The sequence below is a fragment of the Phocoena sinus genome, chromosome 7 (assembly GCF_008692025.1).
Source record: "Phocoena sinus isolate mPhoSin1 chromosome 7, mPhoSin1.pri, whole genome shotgun sequence".
NCBI lineage: Eukaryota > Metazoa > Chordata > Mammalia > Artiodactyla > Phocoenidae > Phocoena > Phocoena sinus.
The window spans coordinates 38,463,452-38,489,988 of record NC_045769.1 but is presented as its reverse complement, the minus strand read 5'-3'; the positions used below and the strand labels follow the sequence as shown (position 1 = coordinate 38,489,988).

At 41.7% G+C, this 26,537-nt stretch overlaps 1 protein-coding gene across 3 annotated transcripts in view; it reads right to left on the bottom strand.

Annotated features, from left to right (window-relative positions):
• The window catches only part of ANKRD44 (ankyrin repeat domain 44), a 326,135-nt gene that overhangs the window by 132,808 nt on the left and 166,790 nt on the right, over positions 1 to 26,537 (bottom strand). For all 3 annotated transcript variants that reach the window (XM_032637664.1, XM_032637666.1, XM_032637665.1), the window contains exon 4: positions 7,645 to 7,715. In XM_032637664.1, coding sequence (XP_032493555.1) covers positions 7,645 to 7,715 — 71 coding nt within the window. The remainder of the gene's footprint in view (positions 1 to 7,644; positions 7,716 to 26,537) is intronic.

Below are 26,537 nucleotides of genomic sequence, written 5' to 3'. Positions count from 1 at the left end.
CGAAGGCATTCACTCTATTAATGTAAAATAATAACCAGTTGGGGCTTTTACCCTCTATTGATTATAGTAATTTCATATCCTGTAAGAATTGTATAAATTGGTGCCTAATTTGTTCAAATTAATCAAATTATTCTTCTAAAAGTACCTACTATTAAACTAAACTTGCACTTTATTATTATAATTATTATTAGAGTACAATTATTCTAAGAACTAGTAGTACAAAGGGAAGACTTGGGGATGGGAAAGAATTCAAACTGTTCAAGAACCACTGGGGGACTTCCCTGGCGGTCCAGTGGTAAATAACTTCCCTTCCAATGCAGGGGACGCGGGTTTGATCCTTGGTCTAGGAACTAAGATCCCACATGCCGCGGGGCAACTAAGCCCGCACACTTCAACTACTGAGCTCGCCTGCCTCAACGAGAGAGCCCGCGTGCCACAAATTACAGAGCCCAGACGCCCTGAAGCCGGCGCGCCACAACTAGAGAGAAGGCTGCGCGCCGCAAGGAAGGGCCCACACACCGCAGCAAAAAAGATCTGGGACGCCTCAACGAAGATCCCGCGTGCCGCAACTAAGACCAGACGCAGCCAAAAAATAAAGAAAATAAATAATATAATAAAATAGATAAGTATTAAAAAAAAAAGAACCACTGGCTTTAAACATTGGGAAGGCCAAATACTAAAGTATTTCCAATCTTTAATCTCTGGTCTCAAAGTGTGGTATGTAGACCACATGCATCAGAATCTTCTTTCTGAAATACAGATTTCCAGGCTCAATCACAGGCTTCATCAAAATCACTGGGGGTGAGGTTCTAGAAGAGGTACTTTGTGTGTGTGCATAATTTTTTTAATTTATTTTTTAAATTGAAGTATAGTTGATTTACAACGTTGTGTTAGTTTCAAGTGTACAGCAAAGTGATTCAGCTATATATATACATGAAATTACAAAATATTGAGTATAGTTCCCTGTGCTATACAGTAGGTCCTTGTTGTTTATCTATTTTATATATAGCGGTGTTAGAACAGGTACTTAACAAGCACTGCAGATGATCTCAATGCACACTAAATCTGAATACTACTCATCTACCTTCTAATAGGTTATAAGATGCTTACTTTCTTCCCATTCCAGGTACGATATATGTTCTATATGTGATCATCATTTTATAATCATAAAGATAATTTATGGAAAGCAATAACATTCAAGTCTCCCATATAATTTTTCCAATTCTCCTGTCTATTAGCATTTAGCCCACCATAATGACAACGTTTTTCAGAGGGAAGGGGAAAATGTGATGTTTAAAATTTAAGCTATAAAATAAAATGCTTCTCCTGATCAGATCTGGGAAGCATTTTTATACCTGTCAGACTTTTGTCTGCACAGACACAAAAATAGATGCATCTTATTAGTTGGACCAGTATCCCTAGGGGTGCCCATGTGATGTGAGGGCAGCAGTGGAGCACGGCAGTTAGGAGAGCAGGTTTTCGGGTTACACCCTCCTCCACTTACTGGCTGTGGTGTCTTAGGCTTGTTCCTTAACTTCTCTGAGATCACGTTTCCTAAATTAGGATTAATAATGGTGTCAATCTCAGAGTGATTCAGAGGCTAAAATGGAATAATGAGCAGAAAGTGCTTAGCACACCGCCTAGCACACAGTAAGTGCTCAATAAATGTTCACGTGACAATACATATTTGAACACAATATCCTCCATTCTACACCCCAAAGACAGGATACAACTATTTTCAACATTTCTAACCACAAAATAGCCTCCAGAACAGAAAAGCGACAAGTTCAGCAAATCCTTTGGTGCTACTCTCAGTTCATTGGAGAAGAAAATGCATGTGTGAAAGGTCAAACGCATTTGGACACAGGCCACAGTAGGCTCTATGGTTGTGTACTGGTTGTGTACTGGTTGTCTGCCCTCCACACAGTGTCCAGGAAGGGACACTTTGTACCCCCTTAAGGTCCACACTTAACACTGCGCCTTCCATAGAGTGGGCTTCAATAAACATGTGTCAAACCCTCCAGGTTGGCACGCCTTTCATTCCTTTCCCCTACAGCTGTTCTTTTCCACGGGAAACAAAAAAGCAACAAGAATAAGCTAAACAGGGGAAACGATGTGAAATAATTCACAGCAGCACTTCAGATAATTCTCCCTGGCAGCCCCAAGTCTTGCTCGTGTATGTTATCTAGCATTGCAAAATAAGTTTCCCTAAGATTTTCATATGAGACTCTCTTCATTTCTTCACAGCTGTGGGAGCAGTCAGAGAAAGAGGGGGATGAATGGTGGCCTGGGCGGGTCAGTGAGAACACAGCACTGGTGGGCTCCGATTATCTGTTTGGTGTTTCCTCCCTGGGAATCCCAGGCATGGGGAGCAGGTGGTGGCGGGAGGAGGCGGGGACTGGGCCTCGAAGGGAGCACACAATGCAGCCTGGTCAGTACCAAGTTAAGTCTTAAAGGTTCATCTCCACAACCCAATCTATTTTGGACAGTTTTTAAGGGATATGACCATTTCTTGATCTACTTTCTTGTCTGCAGAGGAGCTTTTATAATGTCAAGCATGGGTGGATGTTTAATCAGTATCATGACCTGACACCCCTATTGCTATAACAGGCTCAGGAAATGAATTTAGCAAATGAACATTATTTTTCCAGGCATAGAAATCCAAACACGAAATTTGCCTGATGGAAAGAAGGCTCAGAAATGTTGACGTATACTGATAACTTTGACTTAACCTGATATCTTGTTGCATGCTATTTTTGAAACTTGTTCTGATTTTGCAGGATCCAGTGGCTTAACTTGCTTTTAGTGCCACGCTCCCATAAACAAACTTCAAGTTAGTTTACCTTGCATGCATGAAAGATGATTACCACCAGCGTTCTCTGTGCTGTATACTAGCTCCACGTTAGCAGTTTTACAGAGAACCAGGTTAACACAGCTTACGTGGAAAACCCAGTCTTTAATGAGTCACTCAAAAAACAATTGTTTCCTGTGCAGGCTAGATGCTAAACATACAATGACAAGCAACAGGCATGCCACTCATTGCAAAGAACTTACTGCCTAGAAGATCTTTTTAATTAAAGCAGAAAAACAATTTCAATGGTAGTTTTATATTGTGCTATGTTAGCCAAGCTGAGTGACATTTTGCAGAGTTCCCTCCGCTGTACTGTTCCATTTAGGGTTGGTGTTGGAGAAATCTGCAGGAGTTTTGGAAGGCATACGTGAAACCACAGACTGACTGGCATGTTGGGTGCCAGGTTTGAGGCAGCTTGTGCACGGTGTCACTGACCAGCTGCATCACTGTGTTGGCAAAGGGCAGTACCAGGTTGATGCGTCTTCAGGTCCTGCCATATCTTCTTCAGTTTCTCCCATTCCTGGGCCAGGTGCATGCAAGCTCAGAGGTGAAGCACACAGCTCCTTCTGCAAGGCACCCACATCCACGATGCAGAGGCAGTGAGAGACAGACAGGGGTTCCAGTTTATCCCTGTTTTCCCCCATTTCATGTTTAGCTTTTCTTTTCAACTGCAGACCCTGCTGGCCTACAGTGACTTTAGGACCACACAGAAACCAAGGGGATAGCCTTACATAAACTTCTTCAGCAGCTCACACAACTGTGTAAGCTCTAATTCCTATAATAAATGTCCTATCTATATTTCTCATTGTGGTTCAGCTTCCCTGATTGAACCCGGAACCTTGAAGCCCTGAGAGAGATCAATTACCCACATTTTAGAAGCACAGGGGTTTTGAAGACAATATAGAGTTTATAAGCCTTTCAATGAAGAAATGGCTTTTAAAACATATTTGTGTAAGGAATATCACTGTTTGCCCCGTCTAAGCAATAGACAGATGTGCCAGCTCTCTTACTGAACACACGTATCTTCTTTGGCAAGTGCTAATAGCAAAACTCCAAAAGACCAGCCCAAACCTTCTCTGTTCTTCCCCTCTCAAGCATGCTTCCCTTTCCCCAGCTATTTTATAGGGGAGGCATAAAGTAATGGCTATAGGATAGAATTCACAAAAGGAAGGATGGGATGTAGCCAAGATGGCAGAGTGGGAAGACCCTGAACTCACCTTCTCCCAATGGCACAACAAAATTGCAACTATTTACAGAGCAACTATCTATGAGAATGACCTGAAGACAGCAGAAAAGATTTCCCACAACTAAAGATATAAAGAAGGAACTACAATGAGATGGATGGGAGGGGCTAAGATGCAGTATACTCAGGACCCATACACCTGGGTCAGCAACCCAGAAGTGGGAAGAATATCACAATGGCAGAGGTCCTCCCCAAGAAGCAAGGGGTCCAAGCCGCACATTGGGCTCCCCAGCCCAGGATCCTGCATCAGGAAGATGGGCTCCCAGAAGTTCTGCTTTGAAAACCAGTGGGGCTTGTGTTCAGGAGAGCCAGAGAGCTTAGGAACCAGACTGCTCCTAAAGGGCATGTAGAAAATCTCACACACTCCAAGTCCCAGTGCAGAGGCAGTAATTTAAAAGGAGCCTGGGTCAGACCTACTTGCTATTCTTGGAGAGCCTCTCAGAGAGGCAGAAGGCAACCGGGACTCCATCTGAGGATAAAGACACTGGTGGCAGCCATTTGGGGGAGTTCATTCTACAATGACGTCAGCACTGCCAAGTGCCATTTTGGAATCCTCCTGATAGCCTATTAGTGCTGGGGGACTTACCTGCCCTCCAGCACCAGCTCGACACCCCCAAGGCTGCACAGCTAACTGCTTGGGGAAACTACCCATCCTCCAGTGGGCCCACAGCTACTCCATGAGGCAGAACCTCACAGCCTACCAAGTGGGAGCCAGCCCCGCCTCCCAGCAAACCCACAATAATTGGACCCGCTCCAACAGAGGGGGGCCCACAGCCCAGATGGGGGCACCCCTAGAGCATATAGCTCTGGTGACCAGAGGGAAGCATGCTGTTGGACCCCATAGGGCATCTCCTACATAAGGCCACTTCTCTAAGATCAGGAAATGTAACTGACCTACCTAATACATAGAAATAAACACAGAATTAGGCAAAATGAGGAGATAGAGGCGTATGTTCCAAATGAAGAAACAAGACAAAACCTCAGAAAGAGAACTAAATGAAGTAGAGATAAGCGATCAACCCAATAAATAGTTCAAGGTAATGATCATAAAGATGCCCAATGAACTCAGGAGAAGAATGGATGAACACAGCGAGCATTTTAACAAAGAGTTAGAAGATATAAAGAAGAACCAAACAAAGCTGAAGAATACAATAACTGAAATGAAAAATATACTAGAAGGAATCAACAGTAGGTTAGATGACACCGAGGAATGGATCAGCAATCTGGAAGTCAGAGTAGTGGAAATCACCCAAGCTGAACAGAAAAGAGAAAAAAAGAATTAAAAAAAATGAGGATAGTTTAAGAGACCTCTGGGACAACATCAAGTGTACTAACATTTCCAATATAGGAGTCCCAGAAGGAGAAGAGAAAGAGAAAGGGGCAGAGAAGTAATAGCTAAAAACTCCCTTAACCTGGGGAAGGAAACAGATATCCAGGTCCAGGAATCCCAAACAAAGTAAACCCAAAGAGGTCCACACCAAGACACAATGTAATTAAAATGACAAAAATTAAAGAAAAAAAGAGAATCTTCAGCAATAGCTTGCTGGGGGAGAGGGAGGGGGAGCAGGTGGGGAGGGATGGATTGGGAATTTGGGATTAGCAAATGCAAACTATTATATATAGAATGGATAAACAACAAGGTCCTACTGTATAGCACAGGGAACTACATTCAATATCCTGTGATAAACCATAATGGAAAAGAATATGAAAAAGAACGTATATATATATATATATATATATATATATATATATATGCGTATAACTGAATCACTTTGCTATAGAGCAAAAAGTAGCATAACATTGTAAATCAACTATACTTCAATAAAATAAATTTCTAAAAATATATTAAAAAATTAAAAATAATAATAAAAAATAAAAGCAGCAAGAGAAAAGCAGCTAATTATGTACAAGGGATATGATAATCAGCTGACTTTCAGCAGAAACTTGGCAGGCCAGAAGGGAGTAGCACTTTATATTCAAAGCAATGAAAGGAAAAAACGTACAACTGAGAATACTCTACCTGGCAAGGTTATCATTCAGATTTGAAGGACAGACAAAGAGTTTTACAGAGAAGCAAAAGCTAAAAGAATTCAGCACCAGTAACCCAGCTTTACAAGAAATGTTCACGGGACTTCTCTTAGTGGAAAAGAAAAGGCCACAAGTAGAAATACGAAGATTATGAAAGGAAAAATCTCATTGGTAAAGGCAAACATAAACTAAAGGTAGTAGATCAACCACTTATAAAGCTAGTAGAAAGGCTAAAAGACAAAAGTAGCAAAATCGTCTATATCCACAATAAGTAGTTAAGGGATACACGAAACAAAAAGATGTAAAATATGATGTCAAAAACATTAAATATAGCAGGGGGAGGAAAAATTCGGAGTTGTTAGAATATGTTTGAAATTAAGAGATCATCAACATATACATATATGGTAACCACAAACCAAAAACCTACAACAGATACACGTAGAAAAATAGAAAAGAATCTAAACATAACACTAAACAAAGTCATCAAATCACAATGAAAGAGAGCAAAAGAAGAAAAAAAACAAAAAAGAACTACAAAAACAACCAGAAAACAATTAATGAAATGGCATTAACTACATACCTATCAATAATTACTTTAAATGTAAATGGATAAAATGTTCCAATTAAAAGACATATTTGCCATCCTCACCCAAATTTCCAGCATTCAAAATAAATTCTTTCTTGAACACCTACAATGTACCAGGCTTGGGTTACATCAGGAAACAAAACAAAATCCCTGCCATCATGGTGCTTACATTCCAGTGACATGTTTGCCAAACTCAGCATGTTCAAACAGAAATGATCAACTTCCCCAACCCTTGCTCCTTTGCCTCTGCCTTCCATTGGGTTACCAATGGTAATGGTGTTACCATTCACCCAATGGCTTCTTTTCCATCTCACCCTCACAGGTTCCAAATCCTGTCAGGTTCACAACTTATCTCTGCTGTCAACACTCCCCGCTGCTCAGAGGACACCCAGCCCTCTGCTATTGGACCCAGCCTCTACTATCAGACTTATCTTCTACTACACCCTGTGTTCCAGCTACATCCAACTGAACCCACCATTCAATCACTTCCATGACCCTTGTCCTACAACATGTTTCTCCTCCTGCCTCAGCCCTCTTTCCTTTTCCTGGCCTGGCAAGTCCCTATCATCCTCTAAGGACTAGCTCAACTGACATGTCTTCTTGGAAGACTTCGTCTATTCAAGAAGACAGTTATTTGCTTCCTCCTCCAATTCAGTTATGGTACTGTACAGATCTGCTTACCTGTTTGCACCCCCTTCAGACTGAGAACTCACTGAAGTCAAGGATCACACCGTCCATCTTGGACCACCCCAGTCAGCCCCTAGCACCATGGCTGACACACAGGAGGTGCTTGAACAAACAGCTGTTCAATTTGGTAACCCTCTTGCATTACAAGTAAAAGCCTCTTACTCACCAGTGAGAATCCCTAATTCAGCAGAAAGCATTTTTCTCTTTCTAGGAACTGGAGGTGCTAGATTAAATAAGATAATCACTCACTTCACTTCTGGAGGCAACAGCCCGGTGCAGTGGGGTCAGCCACATGTTGTCCTTGGCATTCACACGAGCTCCTGGAACCAAACAGCACAGGTTAGAGGCATAATGCAATTCTGCTGATGTGAGGTCAGATGCTGTATCTTGTGCTCTCATTTGCTGGGTACAACCAACACATTTTGTTTTGTTTTTTCCTTTCTGTTAGTCATGTGCTTTCTAGCCACCAAACAAGGAGAAGACGTTGAATGCAGTAGAAGGAGCAAGGTCAGGAGCTGAGGATGTCACAAGAATCGGGCCAAGACCAGATGAGAAATAACAGTGTCTCACTGGGTAGGAGATACAGTTGTAAGAAAGCTGAGATTCTCCAGAACTATAGAAATGTAGGTTCTGAAGAATGAAGAACTTTTCAGGGGTGTGTATGCATGTGTGTGTGTGTGTGTTCGTGTTCCGGAATGTTACATTCCTGAATATAAAATATAGAATCATATACATTATTTTATTTTTAGTCATTAAGCATATTTATCTCACAGGGCACACAACATCCTTCTTGGAAAACTGTTAGCGATGAGCAGCCTTCCAACAAGCATATACTAGAGGCCAGTGAAGTTGAGCTCTGATGAGATTTGATCTGGGCTAAAGGGATTAGCAGAAATCCGTTTTATCCAAGAATCCCAATTATTTCTCTGGAACTAGCCAAATATTTTGGTAGGAAGAAGCCAGGTTCCATGGAGCTTTTGGACAGACACAACATGAAGCCTATGTAGGCTGCTCACGGCTCGCTCATACTATGGGGTGGGCATACAGGCTGACACACGAGCCAGAGCCCGGTCATACTCAGGGAGGTGCCCGTGCTCAGCTAGCTGGGAGCCACATCACAATCACGGAGCAGAAGCTCCACAGGAACAGATTCCCAGAAAGTAGAGTATGCCCTCCGCCCAGGACACCTGCACAATTCTCCATGTGTACACGTCCACCAAGCTACAACTGAACCACTACAACACCCAATATGAGCTTCCTTTTTTTTGGAATCTGGATTTTGATCAGTCTTCTGGTCAGAGCTGGAAAGTTTTATAAAAGGACTGCAAAAGGAGAGGAGGAGAAAATATCTATGATATCCTTGCAGATGCAGTAAGAGGAGCCTGTTTTAGCCTTAGGACAACAAGGAAGGAAGCTCAAAGAAACTAGAAAGTAAGGCAGAGGAGGGGAAGTGCAAAGGAGGTGGCTCTGAGACAAGGGCCGAGAAAGTGAGTCAAGTGTAAGCAGAGGCTGACCAATCTCTGTGAGGCCAAGGCCAGCTGACAGCTAAAAAACAGGAACCGTGTTTAGAAGAAAAAAAAAAAGGCAGCAGGAGACTTTCATGGATAAAAGTGTGCTAGAAATTTAATTTAATCATAGAACTTACGATGTTTTTTCTCTTTAACTGAAGAAGAAATACCATCAACCATACTAATGATAGAAAACAAGAACATAATAATCCCTAAAACAAAGAGAGAGAGAATGTCTCTTCTACCCTCATTCTGATTTCATTAGTTGGAGGTGGGACCAGGCACAGGTATTTTTAAAAAACTCCCCAGGACCCACGGTTATTGTTATAGGCTGTTAAGATTGAGAGCCACTGGTAAATTGTGGCTTAGTTTATCAAGCTTAAAATTATTTGAATCCTAATTCTACTAACTTCATCCAGGCAGCTTACCTGAAAAGGTTCAAGCCCCTTACATCAGTAAGAACCAAACAAAATCAGTTTGGTGGTGCTAAGACGCCAAGGCAGCAGACATCTCACTCCCCAGTAGCAGGATGTCCTGGGCTAAATGCTCTGGAGTGAAATGAATGAGGTCTGGGAAGGACAGTGGGATTCATGGTCAGAAGACCCAGATTTGATTCTGATTTCAGCACCTACTGGCCCAGCTACCAAAAGCCACTACTCTGTAAAATGAGGCTAACAACAACATAATAATAATACTTCTCTACCCACCTTATGAGGTGGTTGGGAGAATCAAGTGAATTTGAAGGTGCTTTGTAAATTGCAAAGCACTAGAAAAATATTAGCAGTTCTTATTTCCAAATCCCCTCTAATGTCATATTTACTTCTAAATCTATGACTCAGGTCTTCAAGGAAGTGAGAGGCATAGTCTTTGCCCAGGAAAGTAGGGGGAAGTCAAACATATAGATTTAAGAACGCAAAGAACCATCACCTAGAGACTGCACAAACAGGTATCTTTTGAAGATTAAGAGAGACTCAGATGCTACAGAATGCCAGGGAGGAGGAAACCCAGATGTAATTGAGAGCAGAAAATATTGTGAATTTTAAAACAAAATTTTCCCTACCAGAAAACAAATTTTAGCTTTCCTCTCCTAAGTCTTAGTTCCAAGGGAGCACCAGATGATTGTTACAAAGCCTACCTTTCTGGTTTAGAAACAAACAGTATTTATCCCTCAGGTCCTAGTATTTCTTCTACCAACATTCAGCTATTCAACCCTCCTAAAATTACCCATCTTTTTGTCAGGCCTTTACCCGGGTCATAAATATGTCTATTTTACCACATTGTGCTTATACCTGCATATCAGAAGACAGACCTTTTATTCTCTCTCGTAACTCAAATGTATACTTGTTACTTAATCCTAGGCTGTTTCTTTGACACGTCACAAACATCACCCAGATTTCACGAAGACCTGGATTCAAGTCTCATTCCCTACTGGTAGAGATGGCTGTATCAGGGTGTCCCTTCAGATTCCCTGTCCACGTTTAAGGGACTTCCGTGTCACGAAGTCAAATCAGTCATCTGAGATGAAGAACATCTGGCCGTAAGTTCCCTCTGTTTCTGGGTTTGAATTTTCACCTGGCTGTCTGCATGATGTTCTTATCAACACTTTAGTACGTTTGTAGGAAGGAATGCTACATGGGACAGATTGATACCCGCTATGGGTAGCATATCAGTTCTGCCTCAGAGCCTCTAAATCAGTGCTGCCCAGTGGAAATATAATGTGAACCAAGTAACTGAAAATTTTCTAGTAACCACACTAAAAAGGGTATAAAAAACAAGTAAACTAACTTCAGTAATATATTTTACTTACTTAACTCAATATATCCAAAATAGTATCACGTAATTGAATTTTTAAATTATTGAGATAATTTGCATTCTTTTTTTTCATGCTAAAGCTTCAAAATCCCACGTGTATTTCACACTCACAGCACATCTCCATTCAATCGGGCCACATTTCAAGTGTTCAACAGCCACAGCTGGAGTGTGGCTACCATACTGAACGGCGCAGCTCTAAATGCTAGGTGGCAGAGCCCAGGCTTGGCTACTCGTTTGCTTGAGTAGCTCTCTTCAGTTCTAAGGAGCTATGATTCTACCATTAGAGCTGTGAAACTGCTAAGAGCCGTGTTAAGAATGGCTAACGTGATCTGAACGCTGACCCTCTATACTAACGTATGTGTAATCCATTTAATAGGGAGATACTCTTATTATGCCAGTTTTATAGATGAGGGAACCAAGGCCATGAGAAATAATATGCTCCAGGTCCCCAGCTAGGAAATGGTAGATTTGAACCCAGGTAGTCTGACTTCACAGCCAAGCTCTAGGGCAGTGTGCCTCACTTCAAAACTAGCTACATTCACACAGCATTCAACTAACACTGATTGCATTTCCCTTCCATTTCCCCCATCTTTCTCTCTGGTCCTCAGAGTCACTCTTCTCTCCCTCTTTCTCCACTTTCATGTACATATTTTTCATACATATGTATATATTCCCCTTGATTTCATGCCTCCTTTCTCATATTTTTCCTTCTAGTTCCAAACACTGGTTATAATAATATGGAACAGAAATACATATTTTGTTATTCATGGTCTTTCACAGAGTAAATATTGTGTATAAACTTAAAAAGCTAATGCAAGAAGAAGAAACCCAAATGGTAAGACACATGTGAAAAGATACTTCTCAAAATTCATCAGGGAGAAGCCAATGAAAGCAACATTAACAAAGCATATTGCACACATCAAATTGGGGAAAATTTTAAAGTGTGAAATGCCAAGAGTTAGCAAGGATATGGAGCAACAGGGAAACATAGATACAGATGGTGAGAGTGTGAATTGGTACAACCCCCTTTGGAAACAGGGTGGTGCTACCCAATAAAACTGATGATGTGTGTGCCCTACCACCCAGCAATTCCACCCAATCATATACCCTAGAGAAACTCTCATACATGTACAAGAATATTCACTGAAGCATGTTTGTAACAGCAAGATATTGGGATCCCAAATGGTGATCAAGAAGAAAATGGAAAAATACACTGTGGTATATTTGTACAACGGAATGCTACACTGTCATGGAAATGAACAGACTGAAGTTACATATATAAACATATGCACTTCAAAAACACAACATTGAATGAACAAATGAAGTTGCAGATTAATACCAACGGCTTAATACCAGTTACATAAAGTTTCTAAATTTACAAAAACAAAGCAATATGTTGTTTATAGATGCATAGATTGAAATAAAAGTAATAAATATGGCTAAAGAAAACAACTACCAATTCTGGCTAGTGGTTGCCTCTTGGGAGGGAGGGTGTGAAAGGATAAGGAAAGGATACAATGGGCTTCAACTGTGTCTTCAATGCATTACTTCCTTTTCAAAAAGATATAATGCAAGTATAGAAAAATCTTAAGATTTCTTAAAGCTTGATATACGTGGGCATTAATTACATTATTCTCATACTTTTCTGTATGTTTGAAATATTTTCTAATAAAATACTTTTTTTTTTTAGATGGTGGGGGTAGGAGTTTTGGTAATTTATTTATTTATTTTTGGCTGTGTTGGGTCTTCGTTTCAGTGTGAGGGCTTTCTCTAGTTGTGGCAAGCGGGGGCCACTCTTCATCGCGGTGCGTGGGCCTCTCACTATCGCGGCCTCTCTTGTTGCAGAGCACAAGCTCCAGACACGCAGGCTCAGTAGTTGTGGCTCACGGGCCTAGTTGCTCCGCAGCATGTGGGATCTTCCCAGACCAGGGCTCGAACCCGTGTCCCCTGCATTAGCAGGCAGATTCTCAACCACTGTGCCACCAGGGAAGCCCTAAAATACTTTTAAGAAAGCTAGTACACTTAAAGTTTTATGTCTCTTAATGAAAATGGTTCAGGGGGGATTAAGTTGCTTTTTCTTACACTACTTTTTCTTGGTTAGTCGCCCTTCTTGTTAGAAAAATGACACTTTCATATAAAATGGCCCATTCGTAGTCTCTTCCAGGACTTTCCTAAGGCTCATCCAAGGTGAGTAAGGAAAGACGAGTAAGAGTTGCTGTTGGATTTGCAGATGACCTCATTTGTACAGTCCTTTTTTTTTTTTTTGCAGTACTCAGGCCTCTCACTGTTGTGGCCTCTCCCGTTGCGGAGCACAGGCTCCGGACGCGCTGGCTCAGCGGCCATGGCTCACGGGCCCAGCCGCTCTTCGGCATGTGGGATCTTCCCAGACCGGGGCACGAACCCATGTCCCCTGCATCGGCAGGCGGACTCTCAACCACTGCACCACCAGGGAAGCCCTGTACAGTCCATTTTGACAAGAAAATTTCAAGTTAACGACGTGTTATTTGCTGGTCTTATTGTCATTTTTTTCTCATGCTGTCCTCTCTCCACAATCACTATCGCTGATCTCCCCAGCTGTTGAATAGAGGCAAGTCAGCACATGCAGGAAAGGCAGGACCTCAGAAGTTTGTGCCTCTTGGGATGAAGATGGCCGAGTAGAAGGACGTGCACACACTCCCTCTTATGAGAGCACTGGAATCACAACTAACTGCTGAAAAATCATAGATAGGAGACACTGGAACTCACCAAAAAAGATACCCCACATCCAAAGACAAAGGAGAAGCCACAATGAGACAACAGGAGGGGTGCAATCACAATAAAATCAAATCCCATAACTGCTGGGTGGGTGACTCACAAACTGGAGAACAATTATACCACAGAAGTCCACCCACTGCAGTGAGGGTTCTGAACCCCATGTCAGGCTTCCCAAACTAGCGATCCGGCAATAGGAGGAGGAATTCCCAGAGAATCAGACTTTGAAGGCTAGCAGGATTTGACTGCAGGACTTCAACAGGACTGGGGGAAACAGAGACTCTATTTTTGAAGAGCACACACAAAGCATCAGGACCCAGGGGAAGGAGCAGTGACCCCATAGGAGACTGAACCAGACCTACCTGCTAGTGTTGGAGGGTCTCCTACAGAGGCAGCGGGCAGCTGTGGCTCACTACAGGGACAAGGACACCAACTGCACAAGTTCTGGGAAGCACTCCTTGGTGTGAGCCCTCCCAGAGTCTGCCATTAGCCCCACCAAAGAGCCTGTGGCCTTCAGTGCTGGGTTGCCTCAGGCCAAAACACCAACAGGGAGGGAACTCAGCCCCATCCATCAGCAGACGAGTGGATTAAAGTTTTACTGAGCTCTGCCCACCAGAGCAACACCCAGCTCTACCAACCACCAGTCCCTCCCATCAGGAAGCTTGCAAACGTCTCTTAGACAGCCTCATCCACTAGAGGGCAGACAGCAGAAGCAAGAAGAACTACAATTCTGCAGCCTGTGGAACGAAAACCACATTCACAGAAAGAGAGACAAAATGAAAAGGCAGAGGACTATGTACCAGATGAAGGAACAAGATAAAACCCCAGAAAAACAGCTAAATGAAGTGGAGAGAGGCAACCCTCCAGAAAAAGAATTCAGAATAATGACAGTGAAGATGATCCAGGACCTTGGAAAAAGAATGGAGGCAAAAACTGAAAAGATGCAAGAAATGTTTAACAAAGACCTAAAAGATTAAAGAAAAAACACCTAGAAGAATTAAAGAACAAACAAACAGAGATGAACAATACAATAACTGAAACGAAAAATACACTAGAAGGAATCAATAGCAGAATAACTGAGGCAGAAGAACGGATAAATAACTGAGGCAGAAGAACGGATAAGTGACCTGGAAGACAGAACGGTGGAATTCACTGTTGCAGAACAGAATAAAGAAAAAAGAATGAAAAGAAATGAGGACAGCCTAAGAGACCTCTGGGACAACATTAAACGCACCAACATCTGCATCATAGGGGTCCCAGGAGGAGAAGAGAGAGAGAGAGAGAAAGGACCCGAGAAAATATTTGAAGGGATTATAGTTGAAAACTTCCCTCACATGGGAAAGGAAATAGCCACCCAAGTCCACGAAGTGCAGAGAGTCCCAAGGAGGATAAACCAAAGGAGAAACATGCCAAGACACACAGTGATCAAATTGACAAAATTTAAAGCCAAAGAAAAAGTATTAAAAGCAAGAAGGGAAAAACGACAAATAACATACAAGGGAACTCCCATGAGGTTAACAGCTGATTTCTCAGCAGAAACTCTACAAGCCAGAAGGGAGTGGCACGATATATTTAAAGTGATGAAAGGGAAAAAACTACAATCAAGATTACTCTACACAGCAAGGATCTCATTCAGATTCGAGGGAGAAATCAAAAGATTTACAGACAACCAAAAGCTAAAAGAATTCAGCACCAGCTCTACAACAAACGCTAAAGGAACTTCTGTAAGTGGGAAACACAAGACAAGAAAAGGACCTATAAAAACAAACCCAAAACAATTAAGAAAATGGTCATAGGAACATACATATCGATAATTACCTTAAATGTGAATGGATTAAATGCTCCAACCAAAAGACACAGGCTCACTGAATGGATACAAAAACAAGACCCATCTATATGCTGTCTACAAGGGACCCACTTCAGACCTAGGGACACATACAGACTGAAAGTGACAGTATAGAAAAAGATATTTCATGCAAGTGGAAGTCAAAAGAAAGCTGGAGTAGCAATACTCATATCAGATAAAATAGACTTTAAAATAAAGAATGTTCTAAGAGACAAGGAAGGACACTACATAATGATCAAGGGATCAACCCAAGAAGAAGATATAACGATCATAAATATATATGCACCCAACATAGGAGCACCTCAATACATAAGGCAAATGCTAACAGCTACAAAAGAGGAAGTCGACAGTAACACAAAAATAATGGGGGACTTTAACACCTCACTTACACCAATGGACAGACCATCCAGACAGAAAATTAATAAGGAAACACAAGCTTTAAGTGACACAACAGACCAGACAGATTTAATTGATATTTATAGGACATTCCATGCAAAAACCGCAGATTACACTTTCTTCTCAAGTGCACATGGAACATACTCCAGGACAGATCACATCTTGGGTCACAAATCAAGCCTTGATAAATTTAAGAAAATTGAAATCATATCAAGCATCTTTTCTGACCACAATGCTATGAGATGAGAAATAAATTACAGGGAAAAAACATAAAAAACACAAACACATGGAGGCTAAACAATACGTTACTAAATAACCAAGAGATCACTGAAGAAATCAAAGAGGAAATCAAAAAATACCTAGAGACAAAAGACAATGAAAACACAATAATCCAAAACCTAAGGTATGCAGCAAAAGCAGTTCTAAGCGGGAAGTTTAGAGCAATATAATCCTACCTCAAGAAACAAGAAACACTTCAAATAAACAATCTAACCTCACACCTAAAGGAACTAGAGAAAGAAGAAAAAACAAAACCCAAAGTTAGTAGAAGGAAAGAAATCATAAAGATTAGAGTAGAAATAAATAAAATAGAAACAAAGAAAACAATAGCAAAGATCAACAAAACCAGAAGGTGGTTTTTGAGAAGGTAAACAAAATTGATAAACCTTTAGCCAGACTCATCAAGAAAAAGAGGGAGAGGACTCAAATCAATAAAATTAGAAAAGAAAAAAGAAAAGTTACAATGGACACCGCAGAAATACAAAGCATCATGACAGACTACTACAAGCAACTCTATGCCAATAAAATGGACAACCTGGAAGAAATGGACAAATGCTTAGAAAGGTATAACCTTCTGAGACTGAACCAGGAAGGAACAGAAAATATGAACAGACCAATCAAAAGTAATGAAATTGAAACTGTGATTAAAAATCTTCCAACGGGGCTTCCCTGGTGGCGCAGTGGTTGAGAGTCTGCCTGCTGATGCAGGGGACATGGGTTCGCGCCCCGGTCTGGGAAGGTCCCACGTGCCGCGGAGTGGCTAGGCCCGTGAGGCATGGCCGTTAAGCCTGCACGTCCGGAGCCTGTGCTCCGCAATAGGAGAAGCCACAACAGTGAGAAGCCTGCAAACCGCAAACAAAACAAAACAAAAAAAAATGGGCAGAAGACCTAAATAGACATCTCTCCAAAGAAGACATACAGATGGCCAAGAGGCACATGAAAAGCTGCTCAACATCACTAATTATTAGAGAAATGCAAATCAAAACTGCAATGAGGTATCACCTCACACCGGTTAGAATGGGCATCATCAGAAAATCTACAAACAACAAATGCTAGAGAGGGTGTGGAGAAAAGGGAACCCTCTTGCACTGTTGGTGGGAATGTAAATTGATAGAGCCACTATGGAGAACAGTATGGAGGTTCCTTAAAAAACTAAAAATAGAGGGCTTCCCTGGTGGCGCAGCGGTTGGGAGTCCACCTGCCGATGCAGGGGACACGGGTTCGTGCCCTGGTCTGGGAGGATCCCATATGCTGCGGAGCAGCTGGGCCCGTGAGCCATGGCCCCTGGGCCTGCGTGTCCGGAGCCTGTGCTCTGCAGCGGGAGAGGCCACAACGGTGGGAGGCCCGCGTACCGCAAAAAAAAAAATAAATAAAAAAATAAAAATAGAATTACTATATGACCCAGCAATCCCACTACTGGGCATATACCCAGAGAAAACCATAATTCAAAAACACACATGCACCCCAATGTTCACTGCAGCACTATTTACAATAGCCAGGTCATGGAAGCAATCTAAATGCCCATCGACAGATGAATGGATAAAGAAGATGTGGTACATATATACAATGGAATATTACTCAGCCATAAAAGGCACAAAACTGGGTCATTTGTAGAGACGCAGATGGACCTAGAGACTGTCATACAGAGTGAAGTAACTCAGAAAGAGAAAAACAAATATGGTATATTAACGCATATATGTGGAATCTAGAAAAATGGTACAGATGAACTGGTTTGCAAGGCAGAAATAGAGACACAGATGTAGAGAACAAATGTATGGACACCAAGGGGGGAAAGCGGGGGTGGGGGAGGGTGGTGGTGGGATGAATTGGGAGATTGGGATTGACATGTATAGAGTAATATGTATAAAATAGATATTATCTAATAAGAACCTGCTGTATAAAAATAAATAAATAAAAAGTCAGTTTGTGCCTACCCAAAGGTGCAAGGGCTCTAGAATCTTAGCGAATCTTTTGCTGTCTTTCCACATGCCATTTTATCAACACATTTTGAATCTAAGCATCTCGTCTCAGTAGCTCCCTCACCAGCCAAACCACCAGCATACTAACAAGGGCAGAGGACATGTGTGTAGTACATGCCTGACCTGTGTGTACCTGCTTTTGCCACTGCAGGTTCAAATCTTACCTTCCCAGCTGCATGGCACAGGGAGATCAGCTCGGTGCTTTGTGACCACCTAGAGGGGTGGGATAGGGAGGGTGGGAGGGAGACGCAAGAGGGAGGGGATATGGGGATATACGTATGCATATAGCTGATTCACTTTGTTATACAGCAGAAACTAACACAACACTGTAAAGCAATTATACTCCAATAAAGATGTTAAACAAAAAAAAACCAAAACTCTTACCTTCCATCCTCCTCTCTTTCTCCTCCCTCCTCCCTCTCTCTCATATACACAACCTATTTTTGTCTTTGTATGTGTGTATTAGAATGCTCTATCGTAAGGAAATAACTTTAGGTAAATGTTAAGACTAATCTTTTAAGGATGCTTTAAGAAAGGTTAGTCATAAAAGTAAAATACTGGAAACAACTTTGGCATTAGACAAAGGGTTGGTTAAATAAGTTACCATACAGCCACATGATGTAACTGCGATGCTTTTTAAGAATGCTTAATAGAACAATTCCGGGAAGATGGCGGAAGAGGAAGACGCGGAGATCACCTTCCTCCCCACAGATACACCAGAAATACATCTACGCGTGGAACAACTCCTACGGAGCACCTACTGAACGCTGGCAGAAGACCTCAGACCTCCCAAAAGGCAAGGAACCTCCCACGTAACTGGTTAGGGCAAAGGAAAAAAATAAACAGAGACAAAAGGATAGGGACGGGTCCTGCACCAGCGGGAGGGAGCTGTGAAGGAGGAAAAGTGTCCACACACTAGGAAGCCCCTTCGCGGGCGGAGACTGCGGGTGGCGGAGTGGGGGAGCTTCAGAGCCGCGGAGGAGAGCACAGCAACAGGGGTGCGGAGGGCAAAGCGGAGAGATTCCAGCGCAGAGGATCGGGGCCGACCGGCACTCACCAGCCGAGAGGCTTGTCTGCTCGCCCGCCGAGGCGGGCGGGGCTGGGAGCTAAGGCTCCGGCTTTGGTCGGAGCTCCGGGAGAGGACTGGGGTTGGCGGCGTGAACACAGCCTGCAGGGCGTTAGTGCACCGCGGCTAGCCGGGAGAGAGTCCGGGGAAAAGTCTGGACCTGCCGAAGAGGCAAGAGACTTTTTCTTCCCTCTTTGTTTCCTGGTGCGCGAGGAGAGGGGATTAAGAACGCTGCTTAAGGGAGCTCCAGAGACGGGCGCGAGCCGCGGCTAAAAGCGCGGGCCCCAGAGACAGACATGAGACGCTAAGGCCGCTGCTGCCGCCACCAAGAAGCCTGTGTGCAAACACAGGTCACTATCCACACCCCCCTTCCGGGGAGCCTGTGCAGCCCGCCACTGCCAGGGTCCCGGGATCCAGGGACAACTCCTCCGGGAGAACGCACGGCGCGTCTCAGGCTGGCAACATCACGCTGGCCTCTGCCGCCACAGGCCCACCCCGCACTCCGTGACCCTCCCTACCCCAGGCCTGAGTGAGCCAGAGCCTCTGAATCAGCGGCTCCTTTAACCCCGTCCTGTCTGAGCAAAGAACAGACGCCCTCCGGCGACCTACACGCACAGGCGGGGCCAAATCCAAAGCTGAGCCCCTGGGAGCTGTGAGAACAAAGAAGAGAAAGGGAAATCTCTCCCAGCAGCCTCAGAAGCAGCGGATTAAAGCTCCAAAATCAACTTGATGTACCCTGCATCTGTGGAATACATGAATAGACAACGAATCATCCCAAATTAAGGAGCCGTGTGGATGAAAGGCTCTTGGTGCTGCAGCCAGGAGTTACTGCTGTGCCTCTGAGGTGGGAGAGCCAACTTCAGGACACTGATCCACAAGAGGCCTCCCAGCTGCACATAATATCAAACGGCAAAAATCTCCCAGAGATCTCCATCTCAACGCCAGCACCCAGCTTCACTCAACGGCCAGCAAGCTACAGTGCTGGACACCCTATGCCAAACAACTAGCAAGACAGGAACACAACCCCATCCATTAGCAGAGAGGCTGCCCAAAATCATAATAAGTCTACAGACACCCCAAAACACACCACCAGACGTGGACCTGCCCACCAGAAAGACAAGATCCAGCCTCATCCACCAAAACACAGGCACTAGATCCCCTCCACCAGGAAGCCTACACAACCCACTGAACCAACCTTAGCCACTGGGGACAGACACCAAAAACAACAGGAACTACAAACCTTCAGCCTTCAAAAAGGAGACCCCAAACAGTAAAATAAGCAAAATGAAAAGACAGAAAAACACACAGCAGATGAAGGAGCAAGATAAAAACCCACCAGACCTAACAAATGAAGAGGAAATAGGCAGTCTACCTGAAAAAGGATTCAGAATAATGATAGTAAAGATGATCCAAAATCTTGGAAACAGAATAGACAAAATGCAAGAAACAGTTAACAAGGACCTAGAAGAACTAAAGATGAAACAAACAATGATGAACAACACAATAAATGAAATTAAAAATACTCTAGATGGGGTCAATAGGAGAATAACTGAGGCAGAAGAACGGATAAGTGACCTGGAAGATAAAATAGTGGAAATAACTAATGCAGAGCAGAATAAAGAAAAAAGAATGAAAAGAACTGAGGACAGTCTCAGAGACATCTGGGACATCATTAAACGCACCAACATTCGAATTACAGGGGTTCCAGAAGAAGAGAAAAAGAAAGGAACTGAGAAAATATTTGAAGAGATTATAGTTGAAAACTTCCCTAATATGGGAAAGGAAATAGTTAATCAAGTCCAGGAAGCACAGAGAGTCCCATACAGGATAAATCCAAGGAGAAATACACCAAGACACATATTAATCAAACTGTCAAAAATTAAATACAAAGAAAGCATATTAAAAGCAGCAGGGGAAAAACAACAAATAACACACAAGGGAATCCCCATAAGGTTAAAAGCTGATCTTTCAGGAGAAACTCTGCAAGCCAGAAGGGAGTGGCAGGACATATTGAAAGTGTTGAAGGAGAAAAACCTGCAACCAAGATTACTCTACCCAGCAAGGATCTCATTCACATTTGATGGAGAAATTAAAACCTTTACAGACAAGCAAAAGCTGTGAGAGTTCAGCACCACCAAACCAGCTCTACAACAACTGCTAAAGGAACTTCTCTAGGCAAGAAACACAGAAGAAGGAAAAGACCTACAATAACGAACCCAAAACAATTAAGAAAATGGGAACGGGAACACACATATCGATAATTCTTAAATGTAAATGGACTAAATGCTCCCACCAAAAGACACAGATTGCCTGAATGGATACAAAAACAAGACGCATATATTTGCTGTCTACAAGAGACCCACTTCAGACCTAGAGACACATACAGACTGAAAGTACGGGGATGGAAAAAGGTATTTCATGCAAATGGAAACCAAAAGAAAGCTGGAGTAGCAATTCTCATATCAGACGAAATAGACTTTAAAATAAAGACTATTAGAAGAGACAAAGAAGGACACTACATAATGATCAAGGGATCGATCCAAGAAGAAGATATAACAATTGTAAATATTTATGCCCCCAACATAGGAGCACCTCAATACATAAGGCAAATACTAACAGCCATAAAAGGGGAAATCGACAGTAACACATTCATAGTAGGGGACTTTAACACCCCACTTTCACCAATGGACAGATCATCCAAAATGAAAATAAATAAGGAAACACAAGCTTTAAATGATACATTAAACAAGATGGACTTAATTGATATTTATAGGACATTCCATCCAAAAACAACAGAATACACATTTTTCTCAAGTGCTCATGGAACATTCTCCAGGATAGATCATATCTTGGGTCACAAATCAAGCCTTGGTAAATTTAAGAAAACTGAAATTGTATCAAGTATCTTTTCTGACCACAACGCTATGAGACTAGATATCAATTACAGGAAAAGATCTGTAAAAAATACAAACACATGGAGGCTAAACAATACACTACTTAATAACGAAGTGATCACTGAAGAAATCAAAGAGGAAATCAAAAAATACCTAGAAACAAATGACAATGGAGACACGACGACTCAAAATCTATGGGATGCAGCAAAAGCAGTTCTATGAGGGAAGTTTATAGCAATACAATCCTACATTAAGAAACAGGAAACATCTCGAATAAACAACCTAACCTTGCACCTAAAGCAATTAGAGAAAGAAGAACAAAAAAATCCCAAAGTTAGCAGAAGGAAAGAAATCATAAAAATCAGATCAGAAATAAATGAAAAAGAAATGAAGGAAACGATAGCAAAGATCAATAAAACTAAAAGCTGGTTCTTTGAAAGAATAAACAAAATTGATAAACCATTAGCCAGACTCATCAAGAAAAAAAGGGAGAAGACTCAAATCAATGGAATTAGAAATGAAAAAGGAGAAGTAACAACTGACACTGCAGAAATACAAAAGATCATTAGAGATTACTAAAAGCAACTCTATGCCAATAAAATGGACAACGTGGAAGAAATGGACAAATTCTTAGAAATGCACAACCTGCCAAGACTGATCAGGAAGAAATAGAAAATATGAACAGACCAATCACAAGCACTGAAATTGAAACTGTGATGAAAAATCTTCCAACAAGCAAAAGCCCAGGACCAGATGGCTTCACAGGCGAATTCTATCAAACATTTAGAGAAGAGCTAACATCTATCATTCTCAAATTCTTCCAAAATATAGCAGAGGGAGGAACACTCCCAAACTCATTCTACGAGGCCACCATCACCCTGATACCAAAACCAGACAAGGATGTCACAAAGAAAGAAAACTACAGGCCAATATCACTGATGAACATAGATGCAAAAATCCTCAACAAAATACTAGCAAACAGAATCCAACAGCAGATTAAACGGATCATACACCATGATCAAGTGGGGTTTATTCCAGGAATGCAAGGATTCTTCAATATATGCAAATCAATCAACGTGACACACCATATTAACAAACTGAAGGAGAAAAACCATATGATCATCTCAGTAGATGCAGAGAAAGCTTTTGACAAAATTCAACACCCATTTATGATAAAAACCCTGCAGAAAGCAGGTATAGAGGGAACTTTCCTCAACATAATAAAGGTCATATATGACAAACCCACAGCCAACATCATCCTCAATGGTGAAAAACTGAAAGCATTTCCACTAAGATCAGGAACAAGACAAGGTTGCCCACTCTCACCACTCTTATTCAACATAGTTTTGGAAGTTTTAGCTACAGCAATCAGAGAAGAAAAGGAAATAAAAGGAATCCAAATCGGAAAAGAAGAAGTAAAGCTGTCACTCTTTGCAGATGACATGATACTATACATAGAGAATCCTAAAGATGCTACCTCAAAACTACTAGAGCTAATCAACGAATTTGGTAAAGTAGCAGGATACAAAATTAATGCACAGAAATCTCTGGCATTCCTATACACTAATGATGAGAAATATGAAGGTGAAATCAAGAAAACACTCCCATTTACCATTGCAGCAAAAAGAATAAAATATCTAGGAATAAACCTACCTAAGGAGACAAAAGACCTGTATGCAGAAAATTATAAGACACTGATGAAAGAAATTAAAGATGATACAAATAGATGGAGAGATATACCTTGTTCTTGGATTGGAAGAAGCAACATTGTGAAAATGACTCTACTACCCAAAGCAATCTACAGATTCAATGCAATCCCTATCAAACTACCACTGGCATTTTTCACAGAACTGGAACAAAAAATTTCACAATTTGTATGGAAACACAAAAGACCCCGAATAGCCAAAGCACTCTTGAGAACGAAAAACGGAGCTGGAGGAATCAGGCTCCCTGACTTCAGACTATACTACAAAGCTACAGTAATCAAGACAGTATGGTACTGGCACAAAAACAGAAATATAGATCAATGGAACAGGATAGAAAGCCCAGAGATAAACCCACGCACATATGGTCACCTTATCTTTGATAAAGGAGGCAGGAATGTACAGTGGAGAAAGGACAGCCTCTTCAATAAGTGGTGCTGGGAAAACTGGACAGCTACATGTAAAAGTATGAGATTAGATCACTCCCTAACACGGCACACAAAAATAAGCTCAAAATGGATTAAAGACCTAAATGTAAGGCCAGAAACTATCAAACTCTTAGAGGAAAACATAGGCAGAACACTCTATGACATAAATCACAGCAAGGTCCTTTTTGACCCACCTCCTAGAGAAATGGAAATAAAAACAAAAATAAACAAATGGGACCTAATGAAACTTCAAAGCTTTTGCACAGCAAAGGAAACCATAAACAAGACCAAAAGACAACCCTCAGAATGGGAGAAAATATTTGCAAATGAAGCAACTGACAAAGGATTAATCTCCAAAATTTATAAGCAGCTCATGCAGCTCATTATCAGAAAAACAAACAACCCAATCCAAAAATGGGCAGAAGACCTAAATAGACATTTCTCCAAAGAAGATATACAGACTGCCAACAAACACATGAAAGAATGCTCAACATCACTAATCATTAGAGAAATGCAAATCAAAACTATAGTGAGATATCATCTCACACCAGTCAGAATGGCCATCATCAAAAAATCTAGAAACAATAAATGCTGGAGAGGGTGTGGAGAAAATGGAACCCTCTTACACTGTTGGTGGGAATGTAAATTGATACAGGCACTGTGGAGAACAGTATGGAGGTTCCTTAAAAAACTACAAATAGAACTACCATATGACCCAGCAATCCCACTACTGGGCATATACCCTGAGAAAACCACAATTCAAAAAGAGTCATGTACCAAAATGTTCATTGCAGCTCTATTTACAATAGCCCAGAGATGGAAACAACCTAAGTGTCCATCATCGGATAAATGGGTAAAGAAGATGTGGCTCATATATGCAATGGAATACTACTCAGCCATAAAAAGAAACGAAATTGAGCTATTTGTAATGAGGTGGATAGACCTAGAGTCTGTCATACAGAGTGAAGTAAGTCAGAAAGAGAGAGACAAATACCGTATGCTAACACATATATATGGAATTTAAGGGGAAAAAATGTCATGAAAAACCTAGGGGTGAAACAGGAATAAAGACACAGACTTACTAGAGAATGGACTTGAGGCTATGGGGAGGGGGAAGGGTAAACTGTGACAAAGCGAGAGAGAGGCATGGACATATATACACTACCAAACTTAAGGTAGATAGCTAGTGGGAAGCAGCCGCATAGCACAGGGAGATCAGCTCGGTGCTTTGTGACCGCCTGGAGGGGTGGGATAGGGAGGGTGAGAGGGAGGGAGACGCAAGCTGGAAGAGATATGGGAACATATGTATATATATAACTGATTCATTTTGTTGTGAGGCTGAAACTAACATACCATTGTAAAGCAATTATACTCCAATAAAGATGTTAAAATAATAAAAAAAAAGACATACAGATGGTCAAGAAGCACATGAAAAGCTGCTCAACATCACTAATTATTAGAGAAATGCAAATCAAAACTACAATGAGGTATCACCTCACACCAGTTAGAATGGGCATCATCAGAAAATCTACAAACAACAAAAGCTGGAGAGGGTGTGGAGAAAAGGGAACCCTCTTTCAGTGTTGGTGGGAATGTAAATTGATACAGCCACTATGGAGAACAGTATGGAAGTTCCTTAAGAAACTAAAACTAGAACTACCATATGACCCAGCAATCCCACTACTGGGCATATACCCAGAGAAAACCATAATTCAAAAACACACATGCACCCCAATGTTCACTGCAGCACTATTTACAATAGCCAGGTCATGGAAGCAACCTAAATGCCCATCGACAGATGAATGGATAAAGAAGATGTGGTACATATATACAATGGAATATTACTCAGCCATAAAAAGGAACAAAATTGGGTCATTTGTAGAGACGTGGATGAATCTAGAGACTGTCATACAGAGTGAAGTAAGTCAGAAAGAGAAAAACAAATATGGTATATTAACGCATATATGTGGAACCTAGAAAAATGGTACAGATGAACTGGTTTGCAGGGGTGGGTGGTGGTGGGATGAATTGGGAGATTGGGATTGATATATATACATTAATATGTATAAAATAGATAACTGATAAGAACCTGCTATATGAAAAAATAAAATAAAATTCAAAAAAAAGAAAAAAAAAGAATGCTTAATAATGCGGAGAGATGTTCACAAACTATGGTTGTGTGCAAAAAGCAAGTACTAAAACACTATGAATGAATGAACCCATTTTTGTAAAAACACTAAACATTCTAGAAGGATGTACCACAAAAGCCCTGAGATCACTTTCTGGCTCATGGTAAACACCGTATACTTGCTTGCTAACTATTATTGAAGTAGAGTCAGGGAACTAAGGGATAGAGACCGGGGTATCTACCACTGACACAGTTCTGAGTCCAGCTCAGACCTTAGTTAACAGTTGCCACATGAAGGATGCTTTCTGGTTAAAAGAGAGATCCAGCAATGTCTCCTCAACTGAACTGGCTT